General features: G+C 30.2%; 4 protein-coding genes and 1 pseudogene across 4 annotated transcripts; 1 reads left to right on the forward strand and 4 right to left on the reverse strand.

Annotated features, from left to right (window-relative positions):
* Nucleotides 1-127: 127 nt before the first annotated feature.
* On the reverse strand, nt 128-1,649 carry LOC137829896 (probable transcription factor At3g04930). Its single transcript, XM_068636919.1, has one exon. The coding sequence runs from the start codon at nt 1,457-1,459 to the stop codon at nt 314-316; it is 1,146 nt and encodes a 381-aa protein (XP_068493020.1). The 5' UTR covers nt 1,460-1,649; the 3' UTR covers nt 128-313.
* Nucleotides 1,650-4,575: 2,926 nt separating this feature from the next.
* Nucleotides 4,576-6,275, forward strand: LOC137829897 (probable transcription factor At5g28040). Its single transcript, XM_068636920.1, has one exon. It carries the CDS (start codon nt 4,576-4,578, stop codon nt 5,731-5,733), a length of 1,158 nt encoding a protein of 385 aa, XP_068493021.1. The 3' UTR covers nt 5,734-6,275.
* On the reverse strand, nt 6,127-8,573 carry LOC137829898 (guanosine deaminase-like). Its single transcript, XM_068636921.1, has 5 exons — nt 8,366-8,573; nt 7,849-7,908; nt 7,574-7,764; nt 6,535-6,639; nt 6,127-6,438 (listed from the first exon to the last, which is right to left on the reverse strand). The coding sequence occupies exons 1-5, from the start codon at nt 8,397-8,399 to the stop codon at nt 6,250-6,252; spliced, it is 579 nt and encodes a 192-aa protein (XP_068493022.1). The 5' UTR covers nt 8,400-8,573; the 3' UTR covers nt 6,127-6,249.
* Nucleotides 8,574-11,383: 2,810 nt separating this feature from the next.
* Nucleotides 11,384-14,726, reverse strand: LOC137829899 (guanosine deaminase-like; annotated as a pseudogene).
* A 2,211-nt stretch (nt 14,727-16,937) lies between these two features.
* Nucleotides 16,938-18,724, reverse strand: LOC137829900 (small ribosomal subunit protein eS24z-like). The gene is made up of 5 exons (XM_068636922.1): nt 18,467-18,724; nt 18,188-18,229; nt 17,893-18,063; nt 17,298-17,384; nt 16,938-17,205 (listed from the first exon to the last, which is right to left on the reverse strand). The coding sequence occupies exons 1-5, from the start codon at nt 18,536-18,538 to the stop codon at nt 17,164-17,166; spliced, it is 414 nt and encodes a 137-aa protein (XP_068493023.1). The 5' UTR covers nt 18,539-18,724; the 3' UTR covers nt 16,938-17,163.
* Nucleotides 18,725-20,251: the final 1,527 nt, after the last annotated feature.

Below are 20,251 nucleotides of genomic sequence, written 5' to 3' on the forward strand. Positions count from 1 at the left end.
ATGAAAAAAATGACTCGCAATTTCACAGCAGATCAAAGTACAAGGAAGCTCGTCTTCCGCCAATTCCCTCACTCTATCTGTACATGTAAATTATTAATAAGCGTAAAAGAAAATTTTACAGAAGACAGAAGAAAAACAAGAACACTTTATTAAACAACTGGTGTATGCAGTAATAAAAATCTAAACTATTAAAAAAAGAAAAAATAAATTACTAGCTGTGTAACTAGCCTATAAACGATGGGTGGATCAACAATTAGCGTGGAAACCCTTATCCTCACCAAGTAAACACCTAAAAGCTTTGATTTATTTTGAGTCATCCTCCACCAGTTGATCGCAACTCCTCCAGAGCAACCTTGATCTCATTCTGCACCAATTCCAAACGCTTCGAATATACTTCCAGCTCCAAAATCTGTTGCTTCCTCCACTTCTCATCCATCCCCATTTCCCCAATGCCCAAATTCAATGGACTCAATGTCATTGGCATTTGCAAGGGATTCATTGAAAACCCTCCTCCAACTCCAAAACCTCTTCCCCCAAAACCAAAACCACTTCCCAATCCCATGCCACCAATCACCAACTCCTTCAACACCGGCGACACGCAACTCCTCACTGTCTCTTCAATCACACCCTGTAAGTTATGCCTATGGTTACAATTTTCATTATCTTTATTACTATTATTGTTACTGTTGCCAATACAATTAGTATCCTTGTTCAACGCTGAACCGTCGTTGAACTCGCGCTTCTCCGATCGAGGCCGCGACCGCTTCCGCGACAGCGGCGTCTTCGCCGATTGGCCGAAAATAGGGTTGGGATTTGGATTAGAATTAGGGTTAGGGTTGATTTCGTCGTCGTCTTCGACGGGACCGGTGATTGGAGCGGTGTTGCTCCAGATCCTCCGCGAGATTTCGAAGGTGGCTTTGTCGTGAGGGCTCTTGAAGGAGACTTCCTTGCCGTCGCTGATTTTGGTGACGACGTTGCGGTACTTCTTCTTCAGCCTCCGGAGCTTCTCGACGAGCTGGTTCTTGTTGAATCCGAGTTGAAGCTTCGACTTGATCTGGTCGTAGAACAAAGCGGTGTCGTTGTGGTGAGAGGATCCTCGCTGCGCCGTGTAGTCCAGAAACCCCTGCAAGAGCCCAATTTCGTCCTCGTCCGTCCACAGACGCTGGAACAATCTCCGCGAATCGTCCAGCGCTTTTTTCTCCTCGATTTGCTCCGTGCGCGGCCTCTTCGGGGAGGAATCGGCGACAACGATCGCAGTTGATGCGGTGCCGAGTGTTTGGGAGACGGTGGAACAGGGGGCGGCGAGGCTTACGGCGGCGAGGACGGAGTGAGGGGGTTCGTCATCATCTAAAACGTCGTCGTCTTCGTCATCCTCCTCTTCGTCCTCTTGAGTTTCATCGTCATCATCAAGATCTTCTTCGGGGAAAACGGCGTCGTTTAGATCGGATGCCATGGGCATTGGAGTTGAGTTTCGTTCTTGCTTGCTTTCACGGGATTTGGTTGTTTCCTTTAGAGGCTGTCACTGTTTTTTCACTCACTCGCTGCCAATAACAATTACAATCAGAATCTCGGAGCTGGTTTATTAGGTAATGTACCAACCAACTTGCCCCACATTTTTTTCTTCATTGCTTAATTTAATACTATTTTTTCTCAACTTTTTATCCAATTCTTCACTCAAATTCTACTATTTTTTAACATTTAATTATTAATTTTATGGAATTATTATTCATTGTTATATACGTTAGAATCGTTCTTTTATATTACTTACCTTAATGATCCAACGATGAATTTCTTACAATAAAAAACTATTTTTTATCTTCTAAATATTTTTGTTATCTTTATTCTTGTAATTTTTCCTAAAATATTTGTTCTCCCCACTTAAGAATAAAGTTTCGTGTTTCTAACAATAATTGTTTGAGGTAATATGATTATATATGGGATACATTATATTTATAATATAAATCTTTTTTTTATATAATTTGATTGAATGGTGACCCATAAAATATAGAGTAAAATTGATATTTTGAACTAGAAATATTATTTTCTATTTTATCTTTGTACTATTTAATTTTTCCTAACTATATATTTCTTTTAGTTTAAAATATTTTATTCATATATCGAAACTGAATTTAAATATTTTGGAAATATATTGTTGTAACCGATAACATTATATTGTAATATAAAAACTTATTATATATTTAAAAAGATTTAATTATTATAGAGAAAAAAAAAAAGCATCCTAAAAGGTTAAATAGTAATTGTTGGGGGATTTGGGTTAGAAAAGAAATGGTTCCTTGAAGTTGAGTGTGACGTGAAGTGAAGATGGATAGAAGAAGAAGCCTACGAATTCCATGATTTTAAAATTGTTGCTTCTCTATCTCTATCTCTATCTAAATCCAGCTGGCGCCTAGATAAAACTTCAATCTTCAAACCTTCAATCTTTCCCCAAATTCAAACTCTTGCTTTTACACTTATTCACAACCCATTCACATGTTACGTTCACGTAATCATTTTTTTTTTCTAATCAAAACCATTTTCCAACATGTGCTATGTGGGATAAAAGGAGAAACAAATAAAAAAAAAGTTGCTAAAAATGAGAATATAAGTAATATTATTCTACATGTGCTCTTATAGAGATTCTAAATTTAATTAATATAAAAAATCTGTTAAATATTAAATGTTTCAATATTATTATGAACGTATATTCAAAGTACACACTTTCTATATTATATATATATATATATAACATTTGTATATTCAACATTAATTATTAACATAGCTAATTATCAAATATGTTGTACCTATTTCTCAAATTTAATGTCAATTTTTTACATTAATTATCGTTATAACCAACATAGAAAATAATTTGTTTATAATGTGTTATCTATTTTTTGAGTCATTTCAACTTGTAATATAAAAACTTTTGTAAAGTAAAATATAAATAAATACTTAAACTGTATATGCTTGAAACATTTTAAATAGTGTAATACCATTCTAAGATAAAATTTTCTAAAAATATTACATTTCTAATACTTCTTTTTATTGTCCTCACAGACAATAATTTTTGTTCTAAATACTTACAACATAAAATGAATTATGAATATACTCTAATATAATATAATGCATATAAACTCTTAAAGTAATAATAAAAATTATCTTACATAATTTTAAGAATTTCTATTGTTGCTTACAAGTTAGTAATTCCAATATATGACATATTAGTCATATTCATAATTACCAGGTTTTTATTACACTAAAGTCGAGTATTCATTCATTATGGGTTGTAACTTTCAGTTACATATTTTCCATCCAATGTATCACATGCCTTGAAAAAACTAATTAAAGATAGAAAAATATTAATGTAAATGAAAGTCAATAATTAGAAAATATAGTTAAAAAATGACAAATACACACTCATTTACTATATTGTTTTATGCATTATTATGTTTATGATGGCAAAATAAATAAAAAAGATATTGTCCTTAGAACCAAAAAACTAGAAGTTGTTTATAATGTTTGTATAATTTACAACTTTTTCAATAGTAGTTGAATACAATAACAATATAAAAACCTATTTCTTATAATTGACTTATTAAAACAAATAAGTATCAATCTAAACATTTTTCCTTGATTCTATAAACTATTTTTTATTGTATCTTTTAAGTTTATTCATGTTCATTTCTTTGTTTTTTATATGGATTGGAGCTTCAAGAAACCACACATACTAGGAGTCTCTTTCTCCTTAAATAATTAACTTTAAATTCTAAAATAATGAAAATAATTGCTAAAGATACCTTAATTATAGCTCTAAACCATGTAAGTACATTTTAACTATTTTTTTCTTGATGTTTATATAATTTACACTTGGTCATGATAATAATTAAATAAAAAATATATAAACATATATAATTATTGTGATTGACTTATTAAAATAAATAAGCATTAAGGTAAGCATCTCTACTTGATTCTGGGAACCATATTTTAATGTATCTTTGAGGTTATTCTATGGTAGTTACCAATATATAATTATGACCAAAAGAAACAAATAGTCCTTATGTGTATTATTCCTCTAAAGAATGCTATAACACAATTGAAACCATGACGATAAAAGAACAAGGAAACCTCATGTGTGAATATAGTTATTGAAATAATTTTTGAGTTTAATATGTAGATAAACTTACAATCTTTTCAACAATAATACTTGCCTCGTGAGAAGTAATCTCCCATGTTAGTTTTGTGCATACCCTTTTCCATTTTCCATTTTCCACTTCTCACCATATTTTGCAAAAACAATGTGGAAAAATGTCATATAACTTACCCCAAGTGTAGTTTTCTTCGCTATTGGTCATATAACACAAGTTTTATTGAATTTTTGTTAGAAAAGGAAATAAATAACATATTTGACTGCTTTAGTTAACAAGCAAGTTGTTTTTGCTTAAAAAAAAGAAGCATGAAAATGTGATAATGTATTATTTTTTAAGCTGAATTCGGATTATACGGAGGAGAATATACAGGAAGATATTTGTCCTCTTATTAGAGTGGAGGTTATAGACATATGCATTCTATTGATAGTAAATGCACAGGTGCCATGAACCAACCAACGGCTACCTTCATACTCTAATATGCGGAAAAATGAAGTGTGGTGTCTCCTCAAAAATGCTTTCCCCTTTGGTTTCTTGGTTCTTGTCCCCCTCCTCTTCCTCCTCCTCTTCCGAAGAAGAACAAAACCTTGACATCAACACTCATCATGAAAATCACCAAAACTTCAATATACAAGATCACGAAAACGACCAATATCTTAGCTCATGCGATGTGGATGACACCATTCCCCTTGCTCTCGCCGTTCCCACTGCCTCCCCGGCCGTGACGGTGGCCTTCCCGGCCGACGATGAAAGAAGCATGGTCCCCGGCACCACCACCACTGCCACCACATTTGTAACACGCTCCAAAGGGCAGTGCTCCAACAAGTATTCGGGCGTTGTGAGACAATATCAGAGGCTGTGGACGAAACAGGACGAGATGGAACTGCTGAAGGGATACCTTGATTACATGAAGCAGCATGGGAGGGCAACCACCACCCTCCACAACGACGTAGCCTCGTTGTATGATCACGTGAGGCCCAAACTGAACGTCGATTTCAACAGGAATCAGCTTGTTGAGAAGCTGCGTAGACTAAAGAGGAAACACAAATTGGCTTTGGACAAAGGCAAGGACAAGGAGGTTCCTAAAGGGAACCTCCAGGAACAGGCCATTTTTGAAATTTCACACAAGATCTGGGGCAATGACACCGATAACCTGTTAGACCAAGATTCTTTTGATGGTGCGTCAGGACGCACTCCTGAAAGCCGTTACCTTGGTGGCAACGTTAAGGTGAAGATTGATCAACTTGATAACAGTGATGAAATAGACGAGAGAGTGCCAAAGCGGTTGCGGCTACATGATGCAGAAGATGAGAACAGAGATTATGAGCAGAACAATGGTGGTAACATACAGGGCTTCATTGAGGAGACCATGAGGTCCTGTTTCTCCCCGTTGCTGAAGGAAGTGTTGGATGAAGCACACCAACAGCCACCTCCTGAGTTGGTGCCAATCCCATTGCCGCTATGTCCTGAAGATGTGGACCATGCGCAATGGACAAAACGAGGGATTTTGGAACTGGAGATGTATTTGAAGCGGTTGGAGTTGTTGCAGGATCAGATCAAGGCTAGATTGGAGGAATTGCGATCTAGATGAAGATGACGTATAAACTAAAACTTCTCCCAGATGTGCAGAAACAGTTTGTGCTTTATCCAACACCAACAACTTCAATGAATAGTAATAGCTCTAGCAATTCTGTAATGTTTTTGTGGTAAACAAGAAATTTAATTATATGTATCTGTGAAATATGTGGATGACAAGCTTAGATTCTTGTGCATGATAGGGCTGTCATTTGTATATTCAGTGCATTATAAGCCCAATTACCTCGTCGCCCTCCTCCTACGCAACTCTCCAACAATCGAACATGTCATTCATAAAGTTAACATATATAGAGTCAATTGCAGTGCCTTAAGCAAACAGATCATTCAGAAATTTAACATATCAATGGCCATCTGCAATGCCTTTAAGCAAACAGTATGAACTAATGAATGCCTTCATAAAGTTATGTAAACTTTGTATTTCTTGAATTTATGAATGTAGTTATAGTAAGAAATTGAATTTTCCTGAACAATTGTATCTTGTGTTCACTTTTAATTAGAAGACAAAAGCAAATCAGTACAGAGTAAACTTCTCTTTTGTCTTCTCAAATACTTGTTCTGCAATAACAGCACCGCTACCATCAGCCTTTTTTATCTCTAACTGGGCCTTCTGATAAAAACCCGTGCCCCTCAGCGCATCGGCAATGAAATCATCGAATCCAATTGCTATTGCAGCTTCTGCTTTAGCTCCGTAAACCAATCTCTGTCCGATGCAAACAGAATGAACAATGCAATCATTTTAATAAAAACTACGGAAACATGTGGTGAGAGGAAAATATTAATGATGTAGCTGGCTCACCTTGATTCTTGAAAGATGAATTGCACCAAAGCACATTGGACAAGGCTCACAAGAAGCATAGATTTCGCAGTCAGCAAGTTCAATTTGATTCAGCTTTTGACAAGCCTACAGATGATATCCAGTTATAACACGAGGTCCTAAATGATGTATATTAAGAAAGTAAGTAGATAAGTGAGATACGGAGTTTGTTTGGAGGAAACTTCTTAATGAACACTTTTAGGAGACAAAAAATGGAATTAATTTACTACAACCTAAATTTACTTGTGTATAAGTTAAAAATCAGATTTTGGAGAAGCTAACAGAAAATAACCTATAAATTAGTACATGCATAAACTATTTTTCACTTATGGAGAAGTTGATATAATTTTCTTTCACATTTTTCTCTCTCATAAGAGTTCATAAAAAAATGTTTCCATGCAGACCCTTGATCAAGGAGTTAAAAGTTGTACTGGATATAAAAATAATCAGAACCCTCTTATATACCATGATGAAGGGAGTCAAATGACATGCTTTTAATGTTACAGCAAACAATGTAAACTCTCAGCAACTTGAACTCACACACAATCTCTTCAAGGTATCAAATGGTGTATTTTTAAAACTCCCAGAGTTTGAGATCCAAGTATGTCTGAGACAGCTAGAGCCAATGATAGATATTGCAATATAAGATTAAAGAATGCTCAAACTACAAGTTATTTGTTATGATACTATTATTGGGAAAGAAAAGGAAAACACTCATAACTTTATCTGTTTAACAAGCACATGTTATACAGATCCAGATAACACGATGCCTGTTTAAACAGTTTTTTGCCGCACTTAATAAACGTAGGAATGGACAAGGAAAAAAGTCAATCTGACTAAATAACTTCAGGAATAGTACAATCAACTCCTCACTTAATCCGTCCTCATACTGGAAGCCAAATGGTAGAATAACAAAGTTACAATTCCTAGATCTTTGTTTCATCCACCACTGTTGATTCATGATATAGACCTCAGGTTTCAAAAATCAATTAGAAAGTTTTAAATGGAAAGAATAAGAAACCTCTCTTATAGCTGTAACCTCAGCATGGGCAGTTGGATCAGTGTTTCTTAAAACCATGTTATGACAGCTTACAACTATTTCATCCTTTCGAACAACAACAGCACCAAAAGGGCCTCCATCGCCACATTCAACCCCCTTATATGCTTCTTCAACTGCCTTTGTTAGGAACTTGTGGTCTCTATCCTGTACAGCTGGTATACCAAGAGAAAATAATATTTGAAAAAAAAACGCAGAAGGGAGCTGGGGAGTAGCATCTGAAACAGATAAGATCATACCTTCTTGATGACCAGGAAATGCCGAAGCAACAGAAATAGTTTCATCTTTGACTTCCAACACTAAATATAAAAAAAAACAGTATCAAACAGTCAGATCCTTCCAGCTATAGAAGCAAAATCAACAAAGAGCATTACATACAAGTGACAAGCCCGTGACTCCCCCTGAGTAGCTAAATCTGAGTATACTTCAAAAATTACAAATTAACAACCCCACTAGGGGTCAATTTTTTTTGAAGAATATTTCAGCTTATACATGCACCCCATCTCTCCTATTAACTGAATTGAACATGTTTGCAATTTGGATTAGAAAAATTGGATTGTGTTTGAAATTGGTTAAGTCATGTTCCTTCCTGGGTTTTAGATTATAGAGAGCAGCTTCCCGGATTAATGTAAAGACCCAATCTGGTTTTACTTTATCCCCACTGAAAGGAGGATGTGTTGGGTGTATGTTTAATTATTAAGCATAATAAGGGAAACAGAAGTAGAAGCAAAAGGCCATAACCATGAATAATCTTACCATTGGCAGTAGCAGCAGAAGTAGCGTCGTCCATGATGGTATTGGGATCTGAGGAAAAGGAGGGAATATAGAAAAGAGGAAGAGAAGAAGTGAAGAAGAAAGGACAAGAGAGAGAAAGGAAAAGACTAAACAGTTAGTTTTATCATCCCATCTCACCGAACAAAAACCTTACACGCAATCAAATTTTGCTTCACTAGATGGATCCATTATTGCTCACCTCCAACCCCTTTTTGTCTACTTTTCCTAGTTTCTTTCTTTGGTTTTTTTTTTTTCATTTCCTTTTCATATAAATTTAGTTTTTCTTACAATTATTTTGTTTCTCTAGAAAAAAAAATACTTAATTAAGTTTTAAGTGCGCAATAAATTTGGATTTTTTAGTTAAATTTTTGTTAAAAAAAATAATTTCTTTAATGTTGAAAATTTTTATATTTTTCAATTGAGTTATTATGGTTTAATTTTTTTTTAATTGGGTGATTTGATTGTGATCTTGATCCATCACCTTACTTAGTTGTCTTCACTTGATATTTTGTGTTAATATTAAAGGATGCATTCTCTTAGTTAACCTAACAAATGACTTTTATTATTGGAGATAAGCGAAAAGAAAAAAAAAAGAAAATCAAATATGATGTTAGGAGAATATGAAACGATTATGATGGAATAAAGATTATGGTCACTAAACATATTGGTTGTAAGTTTTTATCCTCCACAACCTTCATATGCAATCTCAATCTCATCCTTGTTCCGTTATCTATCAACATCGTATTTGTATTTCGTATTCGTTTATCTTCATTCAACATATGTTTGTGTTTCACTTCCTTTTCAATCTCGTCTAAACAAGTTGTTCATTGTTGTTTTGATCAAAACAATAAGAATCACATGTTATTGGATGTCCCACCAATAAGTCTTGTTATTAGATATCTTTCATGCACAACTTCAACTTCACTTGTTTTGTTCTCTTATTCAATCTCACGTTTGTTTCACATACTCCCAAAATAGTATTTAGGTCTTTTTTTCTTTCTTGTTTGTTTTAGTTTATTCTCATCCAACATTAAAAATAATATGATGTGTTAACAACAAAATTATGTCCTTTTATATTAACACAAAATAACATGCAAAGACAACTAAGCAAAGTAAGATAAAGATCACGTCACCCATTTAACAGTAAGATTAACAACAATAACGCCATTGAAATATAACTTTTTTGGAAAATTCAATAGAAATTTTTTAAATAAAAATTTAATTAAAAATAATTAAATTTATCGAGATTTAAAAAAATAATTAAACTTTTTTTTAATATTCATATAAGAAACGGACAAACTAAATAAAAGAAGTTACTTTTACCACTTTTTCTAAAAATATTTAAAAATAAATAAATAAGATGATACATTTGTAATTAAAATTTTAAAAAAAATATAGATGGAAATGAAAAACATAGTAGATGGAACGTCTTAAATTTCACTGCTAGATTGATATTCATATCTCAGTTTTTTTTTTTTCTTTTATTATTATATAATAAAAATGGACAATATTTTGTTCTCCGTGTAAAGTCAACTATTATTGAATAGATAGCATTGAGTCTTCGCAAACGATAGAAAGTAAAAAACAAGGAGAAAAAACAGTGAAAGCAAAATATTAGGAAAACTAAGCAACAAGTTTGCATAAAGAAGGAATACAAACAAAAGAAAAAGTACTGATATCTTTGTTTTCACTTCTTCAAAAATTTTAAGCACATCCAACAAAACCAACCAGAATTAGTCAGAGCTAATATTTGGTCCAATTTTTTTCATAAATACTATTAAGAAAATTATGCATAAATTAATTTATAAAAAGTTTAAAGATTTTTTCTATTTTTTTGAATCTATATATGAATTAATTTTAACTTATAAAAAAATTAAAATATTTTTTTATATTTTTTTATTAAAAATCTCTGTAAAGAAACCCTTCATTAATTAGATGGAATTTGTTTTGAGAAAGTATTGATACAATATTTGTATCGTTTCATATTTTTAAACAGAGACTAAGATATAAATAACTTTTTGTCTCGTATCCGTGACCATCAATTATATATTTTTTTTATAATTTTTTATATATAATAATAATAATCTACATTTATATATAAAGAATATTTTCCTCGTAATATACGTATTTATTTTTTCATTTCTTCCTTATTTTATTATTTTAGAAATATATAATAAAATATTTTTTGTCATTTTATTATTATCTTAAATATTTCTTTCATTTATTTATTAGTATTTATTTATATTTTTATAATTCTATCACCTAAGAAAAAAAGTATTTTTTTTCTCTATTCTTATTTTTATTTTTTTTCTATTTTTTCATAAGAAACTACAACTATAAATTTAACCACGATTTACAATCATTTGAAAAGAAATTTAAGTTTATTTAGATGTTTTTTTTTGTTTTTTTTTCTAAGAGGAGTAAAAAAAATATAGAGAAGAAAACACAAAAAGAAAAAAACTAAAAATAAGAGATATTTTACAAAATAATTATTCAAATTTTAATATTAAACATAAATATATCTAAATATAAAAATAAAAATACGAATAATTATTTATGTTAGTAAGAATAATGAGATTAGTTTTTACCTTTTTATTCTTCCAATTCTTATATTAGTTAACCAATTTTTTAGTTTTCATAATTTACAATTAACTAATGAAAATTTGAAAATTTATTATTATATACTTATAACAATTAATAAAAAATAAATTATTTTTTATATTTTGATTATACTTTTCTTTATATTTAGGTTATTACTTTTCATTATAATAAGTTATATCAATTTTTAATGACATACAATACAAACGCGACAATCTCATGTTTCTCCTCGTATATATAAAGTTTACGTAACTTTTGTAGTTATTTTTTTAAATATTCAAATAGTTAAAATTATAATATTAATAATTGAATAATAAAATTATAACTAAAAGCATAAATAGTTATTCGCTTTTATTTTAATTAATTATTGTTTTTATATAAATTCTTAATTGAAATATAAAATACTATTTAATATATAATTTATTTTAAAATGCATGGGTAAAAGAAAATTGTAAAAAGTTACAAAATACAGTACTCATATTTTTCTAAACACGCTAAAACCTAAGCAGCAAGTTTGGATGGAACTTTATAGTAAGAAATTGAAGTTTTCTTGACCTTTAACTCACCCTTGTAACTTGAACTTGAATATTGTAACTGAAGTTTTCTTGAACAACTGTAACACCAAATGAGATGATTAAGCAACTCAGGGCACAACAAACTTGTCTTTGGTCTTCTCAAATACTTGTTCTGCAATTACAGCAACACTACCTTCAGCCTTTTTGATCTCCAAGTTGACCTTCTCGTAAAAAGAGCCAGTGTCCTTCACTGCATCAGCAATGTTATTACCAAATCCACTAGCCACACCAACTTCTGCTTTAGCTCCATAAACCACTCTCTGTACCAATGTGAGATGAATGAGAATTGTCACCAATTTAATACAACTAGAGAAACATGTGGTGAGGGGAAAATTTGAGTAGTGTGGCGAGGTCACCTTAATTTTGGAAAAAAGAATTGCCCCAAGGCACATTGGACAAGGCTCACAAGTAAATTTCACAGTCAGCAAGTTGAACTTGATTCAGCTTTCGACAAGCCTACACATGATATCATAATCCAAGAAAGTAAGCAGAATTTTTTGTTTAATGGCAAAATGTTAGTTTTTGTTAACTAAGCATTTAAACTCAACCGATCTCTCCCTCCCTTCTACTTTTTTCTGGCAAGCAAACTTTATATCTATGTTTTAACCAAGAGATATGGTGACTTTAAGTGATCGCTTAGGTTATGAGTATTCTTATCATTACACAACCTTTAAGTTTAGGCTAAGACTTGTGTCGAAATGTAATCTATCACTACACAGTCTCCCAAATATAAATGAAGACTTACTTAACATGAGTCGAAATCCTACATATTCTCTTTTGACTTAGAGATTATAAATAATTTCATATATACTGAATAAAATAATATATTTAAAATATTGTTACCTTTTGTGGTATGCAGGGGATTGGAATGTGACTTATTTCATCCACTTTTCACTTGTAGATTATAAAATTTTATCCGTTCTCTTTCTATGTTTAGGAGATCAGAATGCGGCCTTCATAATTTGCTTTTAACTTTACAAATTATAAACTTTGGCACTGAAAGAGAATGTATTTATGATTTTGTCACCTTTTTCTGTATGTAGGGGATTTGATGATATTGTGATAAAGATCACAAAAGCGAGAATTCATCATTTCCTCGTGTGTTGGATAAAGAATCCTGCAATGATTGTCCATCCTTTCCTTGGGGATTTAATCATTAGCATAAAAATCTTTGGAGGGATTGTTCATGCATTTCCTCATATGTTAGGGATTTAATCTCTAGGATAAAGATCCCTATAGCGGTTGTTCGTCATTTCCTCATGTGTTTGAGATTTAATGTCTAGTATAAAGATCCAAGATTGATTGTTCGTCATTTTCTCGTGTGTTGAGAATATGATAATTCCTAAGATAAAAGATCTTTGGAGCTGTCATTCGTCATTTCCTCGATTTTTTCATTATTATAGTTATGCAAAAGATTCCATAAAATTTATTGTCTTGTTAAAAAAATGTCATTTAAAAACGCTAGATAAAACAATAACTTAAAAGTTAAATAAAACAACAATTTAATTGTTGCATTCTACTTCCTTGAAAATGAGTTTCTCATCCAATGTCAATGTCTCCAAGTGATATGTTGCTTTTCCAATCACCTTTCTAATTTGATATAGATCGATCTATTTTGAAAATATCTTGTTCTAAAAATTCCTCCATCCTTAATAATGATTAATAATGATTGTGCTCTTCATTGATTGTGCTCTACTATCTTCGCAACTTAAGTGTTAAGTGACTAATTTTACATGTCCCACTTGAATACTAAATGTTCTAATTAAGAGAAATGGTGACGTCTTTTATAAGAGTAGTCAATTTTTATTTTTTTCCTAATAAATCTTGAGCGATCGGATATTTCATAATCCCAAATAAAAATGAATATTTGCTTAAATATGTTAGAATTATGTTATACCTATCACTAAAGTTTCTAAATGGAAAAACTAATATAGTTTCCAATGTAGAAATAATCATAGCCCTTGTACATGTAGACTAATGTCTAATATATATCAGGATGAAGGGCATTTGGAATGATATTTAGAATTTTTCTGTAATTTCTGCTAGCCACAATCCCTGTTAGTTGATACTTGGACTGTGATAGAGAAATGAAACACTGATGCATGTCTTACGTACTATGTCCTATGAGACTCGGACACTTCTTCTTAAATGGCATATTTGTATCAGACACACGTATTTGTGTCGATACTCGTACGACACTCGTAGGATACTTATCGGTGAAATGTTTAATTCAAAAAAATATTTGTTGGATTTTTTAAAATTTTAACAGGGTTCTAACACAATTTTAAAAGCTATAAATACAATAACTTTCTAAAAACTCAAATTTATTGTATACATTTTTATTATAATTATAAAAATAAGAACAAATTCTTTTGAACCAGTCATGAAAAATATTTTTCTGTTACTAAAAAAATCTGAAATATACTTTTGCACATAAATATTTATTTTTAATTTATATAATTCAAAATTATATAATATATAGATCATCTCCCGTATTTTACATTTTAAAAATTATACGTATTTTTGTGTTTGGATCCGTGCCGCCTCTTTAACAATGAAATTGAAGACCGAAAAAATAAGAATTGTTAATCAAACCTCTCTTATAGCAGTAATCTAGCATGGGCAGTGGGATCAGTGTTTCTTGAAACCATGTTATGACAGCTCGCAACTATTTCATCATTTCGAACAATAACTGCGCCGAAAGGGTAACCATCGCCACTTTCCACCGCTTTATATGCTTCTTCAACTGCTATTGTTAGGAACATGTTTTCTCTATCCTCTGCAGCAAAGCAACAGAGATATTAGAAGAAACTCCAATTAGATAATAAAGTGATATAAAATCACACATTATGGCACAAATTTACTGCATAGTCAAAGCACGATCTGTAATTATGAAGGATTTAACATTATGAACACACTAACATTATATGAAGAGGGACAATTTTTTACTTCATCCTTAAGCGCAAGGGAAACAGAACTAGAAGAAGTTGTAATTATGAATGATTTTACCATTAGAAGCAGTAGCAGCATCCTCCATCATGGTGTTAGGATCTGATGAAAAAGAGGACAAGGAAAATTGAGAGTGATGGAAGAAGAAGAGAAGCGCAGAGAAACTAGACCAAGATTTTCCCTTGTAAATGCAGAGTTATCAATGACCTGTTTCTATTGTGTGTGTGTGTGTGTGTATATATATATATATATATATATATATATATATATATATATATATATATATATATATATATATATATATATATATATATTCCACCACCGACAACTTAATATATTAAAAATAGTGTATTTAAATATTTGAAGCGTCTAAAGTATTTAGTCGTTGTTTAAATGTGTAGGGATGCTGAGTTTAATGCTTTGTTTAGATTATAAGGAAATTAAAAAATGAAAAGCAAAGAAATAAAAGAAAAATGATAGGGAGTGGAGTTGTTTACATTATGTCGAAAGAAAATAGAATGTATTAAAAGTTTGTAATAGAAGTAATTGATGAAATAAATATTTTTTTGTATATTTAAAAAAATATTTTTAAAATAGTTTAAGATATAAATAATTTAAAAATATAAATTACACTTAAAATATATTTAAACTAAAATAAAAAGTATCATTAAATCTTAATAAATAAAAATATCATATTTTAAAATAATTATATATTAAAATATATTACTTTATACAATATTAAAATTTCTTTTATTTTATTTATTTATTATTTTAATTAATTATTTTTAATATAAAAATATATTAACACAACATTAAATTTATTTATTAATTATTTTAATATTTGTATTTTAATTAGAATAAAATATATATAATTTTTTACATTAAAAATAACTTTTGGTTTAGAGAAATGTTTATAACAGTTTTTTAGATTGAAGTGTAAATAACATTATTAAATAAGTATTAAATGAAATTTTATAAGATTCTTAGAAGAAATCTTAAAAACAAAATAAAATAATAAAAGTAATAAAAAGTAAATTAAATCATTGTAAAAGTTTGAAACCAATTTGATAGGGAGAATATACTATGTTATTTGTAGGAGTTAAGCATTGTTATTGCTTTCAATTATCTATTTGTTGTCATTGCCAATTTTGCTATTCTATTTCAACAGATTTCGTGCATACAATAAATGTGAGCATAACTTGACATGAATAAAGCAGGAAGGAATTTAGTATTATTCGTTATTTTTCTTAGTTTGGGAGGTTGTCCTTTTGTCCTATTATTCACGGTTTTTGTTACTCTCTATTACTTTGTTTGTAACTGCAAACATTTTGTGTTTTCATCTTAGCGTACACTTTGTGTGTCAGATACAACTAACAGAAAAACTAAAAACAAAGAGAGGCCTTCGTTTTCAATCTGTAAAGAGATGTAGTATACTTGCGTAACGCCAACAAATTACTTATTATAGATTATTATTCTTCCCATATTTGAATTTATTTTAAAAGTTAACACGCCTAATAAACAATATTTGAAATATAAAGGTAATACATAAAAATATTAAGAAAATTCATATTATAGGTAAACCAAATATTAAATTGAAACCATTCTTTACGTTTATGGGTGCCCAACAGCACGAAGTATAAGACAATACCTAATAAAATACCTTACATACCAAAATCATAATAACTTCATAATTCTAGATGTTAATTTTAAAAAATACATCCACGATGATATTCAGATAAATATTTATTTTCAACTTAGAAAGTTAAAACATTAAATCCTTTAATTTATACTAAGTATTATAAGAACAAGAGTTATACCTCGCTTTCAGTACAAATTTGACATTGAGCATCAAATAAATTAAGTTCATAAATTACATTTATCTCAAAATAGCAAAATGAACAAATTAAATTCTACACTTTCCATCAGATCATTCAACCCATACAAACCCAATTTTCAGAAAGAAATAGCTCTAACGATGTAGCTTATCTATTTTTACTAATTTGATTGTAGTGGATTTTTCATTAAATGGCCTCAGAGTAACTAGGTATATAAAGCTGAATCAAAATTTCATTGGTTTAGGTTTAGTAGAAGGCTGAAACAAAATCCAAAATTATCTTAAATCACAGCACCAAAATTGTTCTAAAATGAATCGAAAAATCTGTTGTCTACTAGAACCAGACGTCGACCATACAATTATAATCACAACATCTCACCAAATATACACTATCTATAGAACGTTATGGACATTGCGAATGCAGCAGAGCACATTCGATGTCAATTAACAATACATGAAAAGATCTTCAATAGTTCAATTTAGTTATTCTCCGAAACCAGTTCAATTTTTCAAATTTTTCTGTAGGTTGACAACTATCTGTCACACCAACCAACGATTTCATTGAAGAAATTAAACCCCTTTTGTATCAATTCCCAAGTCAACCAACATCGAATTCATTATCACAGAACTAAATATTTGAAAACAATGTGTTCAACTGAATTCTCAAAATTGATCATGCCATTGTAACTGAACATCAATTAATGTAGGATCAACACTAACAGGAAAATATCTCATTCTAAGAAACTAAACGAAAAATAAAATAACCATTAGAAAATATCAATAGCAATACAACCTTAAAATCAGAACACAGAATGTTTGAAAACTTATTTCTTTTTTCCAGCCTTGGCAGCTTCGGAAGCCTTCGTCTGCAAACAAAAACACACCAGAGGTTATTCTTTTATAAAACCAAAAATGATACAACAGATAAACAGTGGTCAACAACACACAATTGTATTACCTTCTTTACACCACGAATCTTCTTAGCTCTATTCTTTCTCTCCTTCATTTGCTTCCTTGATTTCTCTATCTTAGTATCTAGTCCATTCTGCAAAAGAAGAGATTTTGTTCAAACAAAAAGAACCAGGCATAAATAACAGAGTGAAAGGATAAAATGTTAAATATCAGACAGAACAAAAGCATTCCTTACAAAATATTAAAGGATGCTAATAAAAGCATACGAGCAGTTGATTTTGCAAATACAGAACAGCAAAACACTTATAGTTGGAGAATATAATGTATATATATCTATAAAGGAACTATTAACACCCACAATACAATCTGAACAAACCATAAAATCATTTCAGTTTACAGCGGTCTTACCCAGCTAAAGAGCATTTTATGATTCTTCAGGACTAAACTTTTTTCAAATTATATTCCCTAAATTAAACTGACTCCCACCCCCACCCCCTCCAAACAAATAATGAAACAACTAATAAGGAATGTTAAAGTATAAATAATGATAATAGATATGGGTAGCCACTTAATTTATAAACAGATGAACCAATAAAATAACATTTGCACAAAATCAAGGCAGAAAGGTTCAGTTAACTGACCCTGATAAGCCTGTACTTTGGCTCATACTTCTTCGCATTGTCAACTGAATCATAGATCAAACCAAATCCAGTGGACTTGCCACCACCAAAGTGAGTTCGGAACTTGAACACAAATACAGTGTTAGGGTCCTTCACATCATACATTCTTGCCAATTTCTCCTTCAACTCAGCCTTTACGCAAGCACAACAAATTAAATAAATCAAAACGCGAGTTAACACAAATTCAAACAAATAACAGTTTAAAAATGTAACATTCGTCTACTTACGAAAAAATAAGCATCTTAAAAGACAATACCTTGGAAACATTGGCCCTCCCTGGGTGAAGGACGTCAACAACCTGAATCACATGACAAAAATATACTGATAAGACCGTAGGATTCTCTGCCATTTGGGATCATGATGTTCAAAACATATCACAACTAGAAGATTTCACATTGGCACAACTCATCTACCTATTTGATTAAATTAAATTTACATTATTCTGATGAAAACAGAAACCTAATCGGGTCACCACTGAAAAAATTGTTTTCAGAATGAAAAAATGTAAAATTGAACTGAAAAAAAAAAAACTTACGAATTGTTTTCGTGAGAGGAGCCTGTTTGTCATGAATTTTCTGGTTCGGATGGTCACTGCTTTGTCCGCCATTTTTGTTGAGCGCCGGCTATTGGAGCAACTGATATTCTCAGCTCGACGACACTGCAACGGAGGGGAAGGAGAATAATGTTTAACCCTGCCTTTTTAAAAACCCTAGTTCAGTTATCCTTTTCGCTTGGGCTGGTCCAATCTAAGCCCCTCTTTCCCGCGATTAATTTTTAGTCCACAATGTTTGGGTCCAATTCTGACCACAGGCCCATGAATATATAACGAAAACAAATATTTAACCCCCCCCTTCTATTTCTCTTTTTTGCTGCAAATAAAGATTGTAATTTTAATTTTATCCCAATATAATCAAATTTTATATTGTTTCAAAAAATACTATTGAATTTTACTTTTATTTTAATTGATCCTAAAACATTACTTTTTTTATAAATAAATACTTACAAAAATTATATTATCTTAATTAACACGTAGAAATTTTCATTTTCTTTATAAATAGTATTTCTAACATATTCGAATTAAATTATTTACATTAAATGTGAATAAATTATTAATTTTTCTTATTTTGGTTAAAAAAAATATTTCATAAAAATAATAAATTTTAAAGACTAAGTAGAATAAAATTTAGGTGTTTTTACAAAGACATAAAATTTAAGGATAAATTAGAGAAAATAAAATTCAAAGTACGGAGATAAAATAATAATTAATACAAAAACTAAAGTCTAGGATATCTGTTTTAAAAATATAAAGTTTAGGAGGTTAAATATTTTATTTTCAAAAAAAATATAAAAAATATTTTAAGTACAAAATTAATACTTTTCGTTTTTATATGTGACATACCTCTGTTTTATTTATTCAAAATTATAGTGATAGTAGTCCAAATTTGAGGACCTGAGAAATAGATCACGACTTTTTCCGTTAAAAACGAGTCCGCCTAAGTTGACCCGTTTAAAAAATTAAATTATTTAGAAAACTAATTTAAATAGGAAAATTTAGTCAATAGATGTAAAATATTTTAATAATTTAGTTTCAAATTTTTATATATTTTTTATTACTTTTAGAGAAATTAATTTTATATAATAATTGTATACTTTGGCTTTTTTAAGATCAATAAAGTTTTTTAAATATATAATAAAAACTTTGAATTTGAATATATTTTTAAAAAAAAGACAAGTCGAACCAATAAGTTGACGTACCAGAGAAGGAAAACTGCAAAGCAACAAAGCTAATAAAGTTTGACATGGTCGCAAATAATTTTCATAGGAGGAAGAAGTAAACAGAGTTAACAATTTTTTTAAAACAGAGTATAAAACAAAGCAAACAAAGTATAATTTATAATTTTGCTAAAAAAAAGTAGTTTTTAAGGTCGTTTAAGGTAAATCTTTAATATTGTAAATTAGTCTAAATCTCTCTTCATAATTGATAAAAAAAATCATTTTAAATGATTTATACTAACTTTTTTTATATATAAAACTCATGTTTAACATTATCATAAAATTTCACGTTAAGTTGATATTTTAAAATTTACCAATTATATACTATCACATTATTCATATTATTAAAAGGAAAATAAAATATACAAAAGTATGAGGATCACACTAAATCTATGTAAAAACACACACTTTGAATAGAAACAAAACATAGAGAATTGGGTCTTCTATAGGAAACAAAATTCAAATTAATAGTATTATTTAAATTCTAACTTATTTTTAATCTCAAGATTAACTAATTTACAATGATTGTACTCCCAAAAAATATAAG

The sequence above is a fragment of the Phaseolus vulgaris genome, chromosome 7 (assembly GCF_000499845.2).
Source record: "Phaseolus vulgaris cultivar G19833 chromosome 7, P. vulgaris v2.0, whole genome shotgun sequence".
Classification (NCBI taxonomy): domain Eukaryota; kingdom Viridiplantae; phylum Streptophyta; class Magnoliopsida; order Fabales; family Fabaceae; genus Phaseolus; species Phaseolus vulgaris.

What these genes read in the sequence shown, in the direction of transcription:
- LOC137829896 (XM_068636919.1), bottom strand. Translation starts at nt 1,459, where the DNA reads ATGCCCATGGCATCCGATCTAAACGACGCCGTTTTCCCCGAAGAAGAT.
- LOC137829900 (XM_068636922.1), bottom strand. Translation starts at nt 18,538, where the DNA reads ATGGCGGACAAAGCAGTGACCATCCGAACCAGAAAATTCATGACAAAC. An exon ending in GGAGGGCCAATGTTTCCAAG is followed by an intron (nt 18,064 to 18,187) that starts GTATTGTCTTTT and finishes GCTTGCGTAAAG; the next exon opens with GCTGAGTTGAAGGAGAAATT. An exon ending in AGATTCGTGGTGTAAAGAAG is followed by an intron (nt 17,206 to 17,297) that starts GTAATACAATTG and finishes TTTTGTTTGCAG; the next exon opens with ACGAAGGCTTCCGAAGCTGC.
- LOC137829897 (XM_068636920.1), top strand. Translation starts at nt 4,576, where the DNA reads ATGCACAGGTGCCATGAACCAACCAACGGCTACCTTCATACTCTAATA.
- LOC137829898 (XM_068636921.1), bottom strand. Translation starts at nt 8,399, where the DNA reads ATGGACGACGCTACTTCTGCTGCTACTGCCAATG. An exon ending in TTCTGCTGCTACTGCCAATG is followed by an intron (nt 7,909 to 8,365) that starts GTAAGATTATTC and finishes TTTTATATTTAG; the next exon opens with TGTTGGAAGTCAAAGATGAA. An exon ending in ATTTCCTGGTCATCAAGAAG is followed by an intron (nt 7,765 to 7,848) that starts GTATGATCTTAT and finishes TTGGTATACCAG; the next exon opens with CTGTACAGGATAGAGACCAC.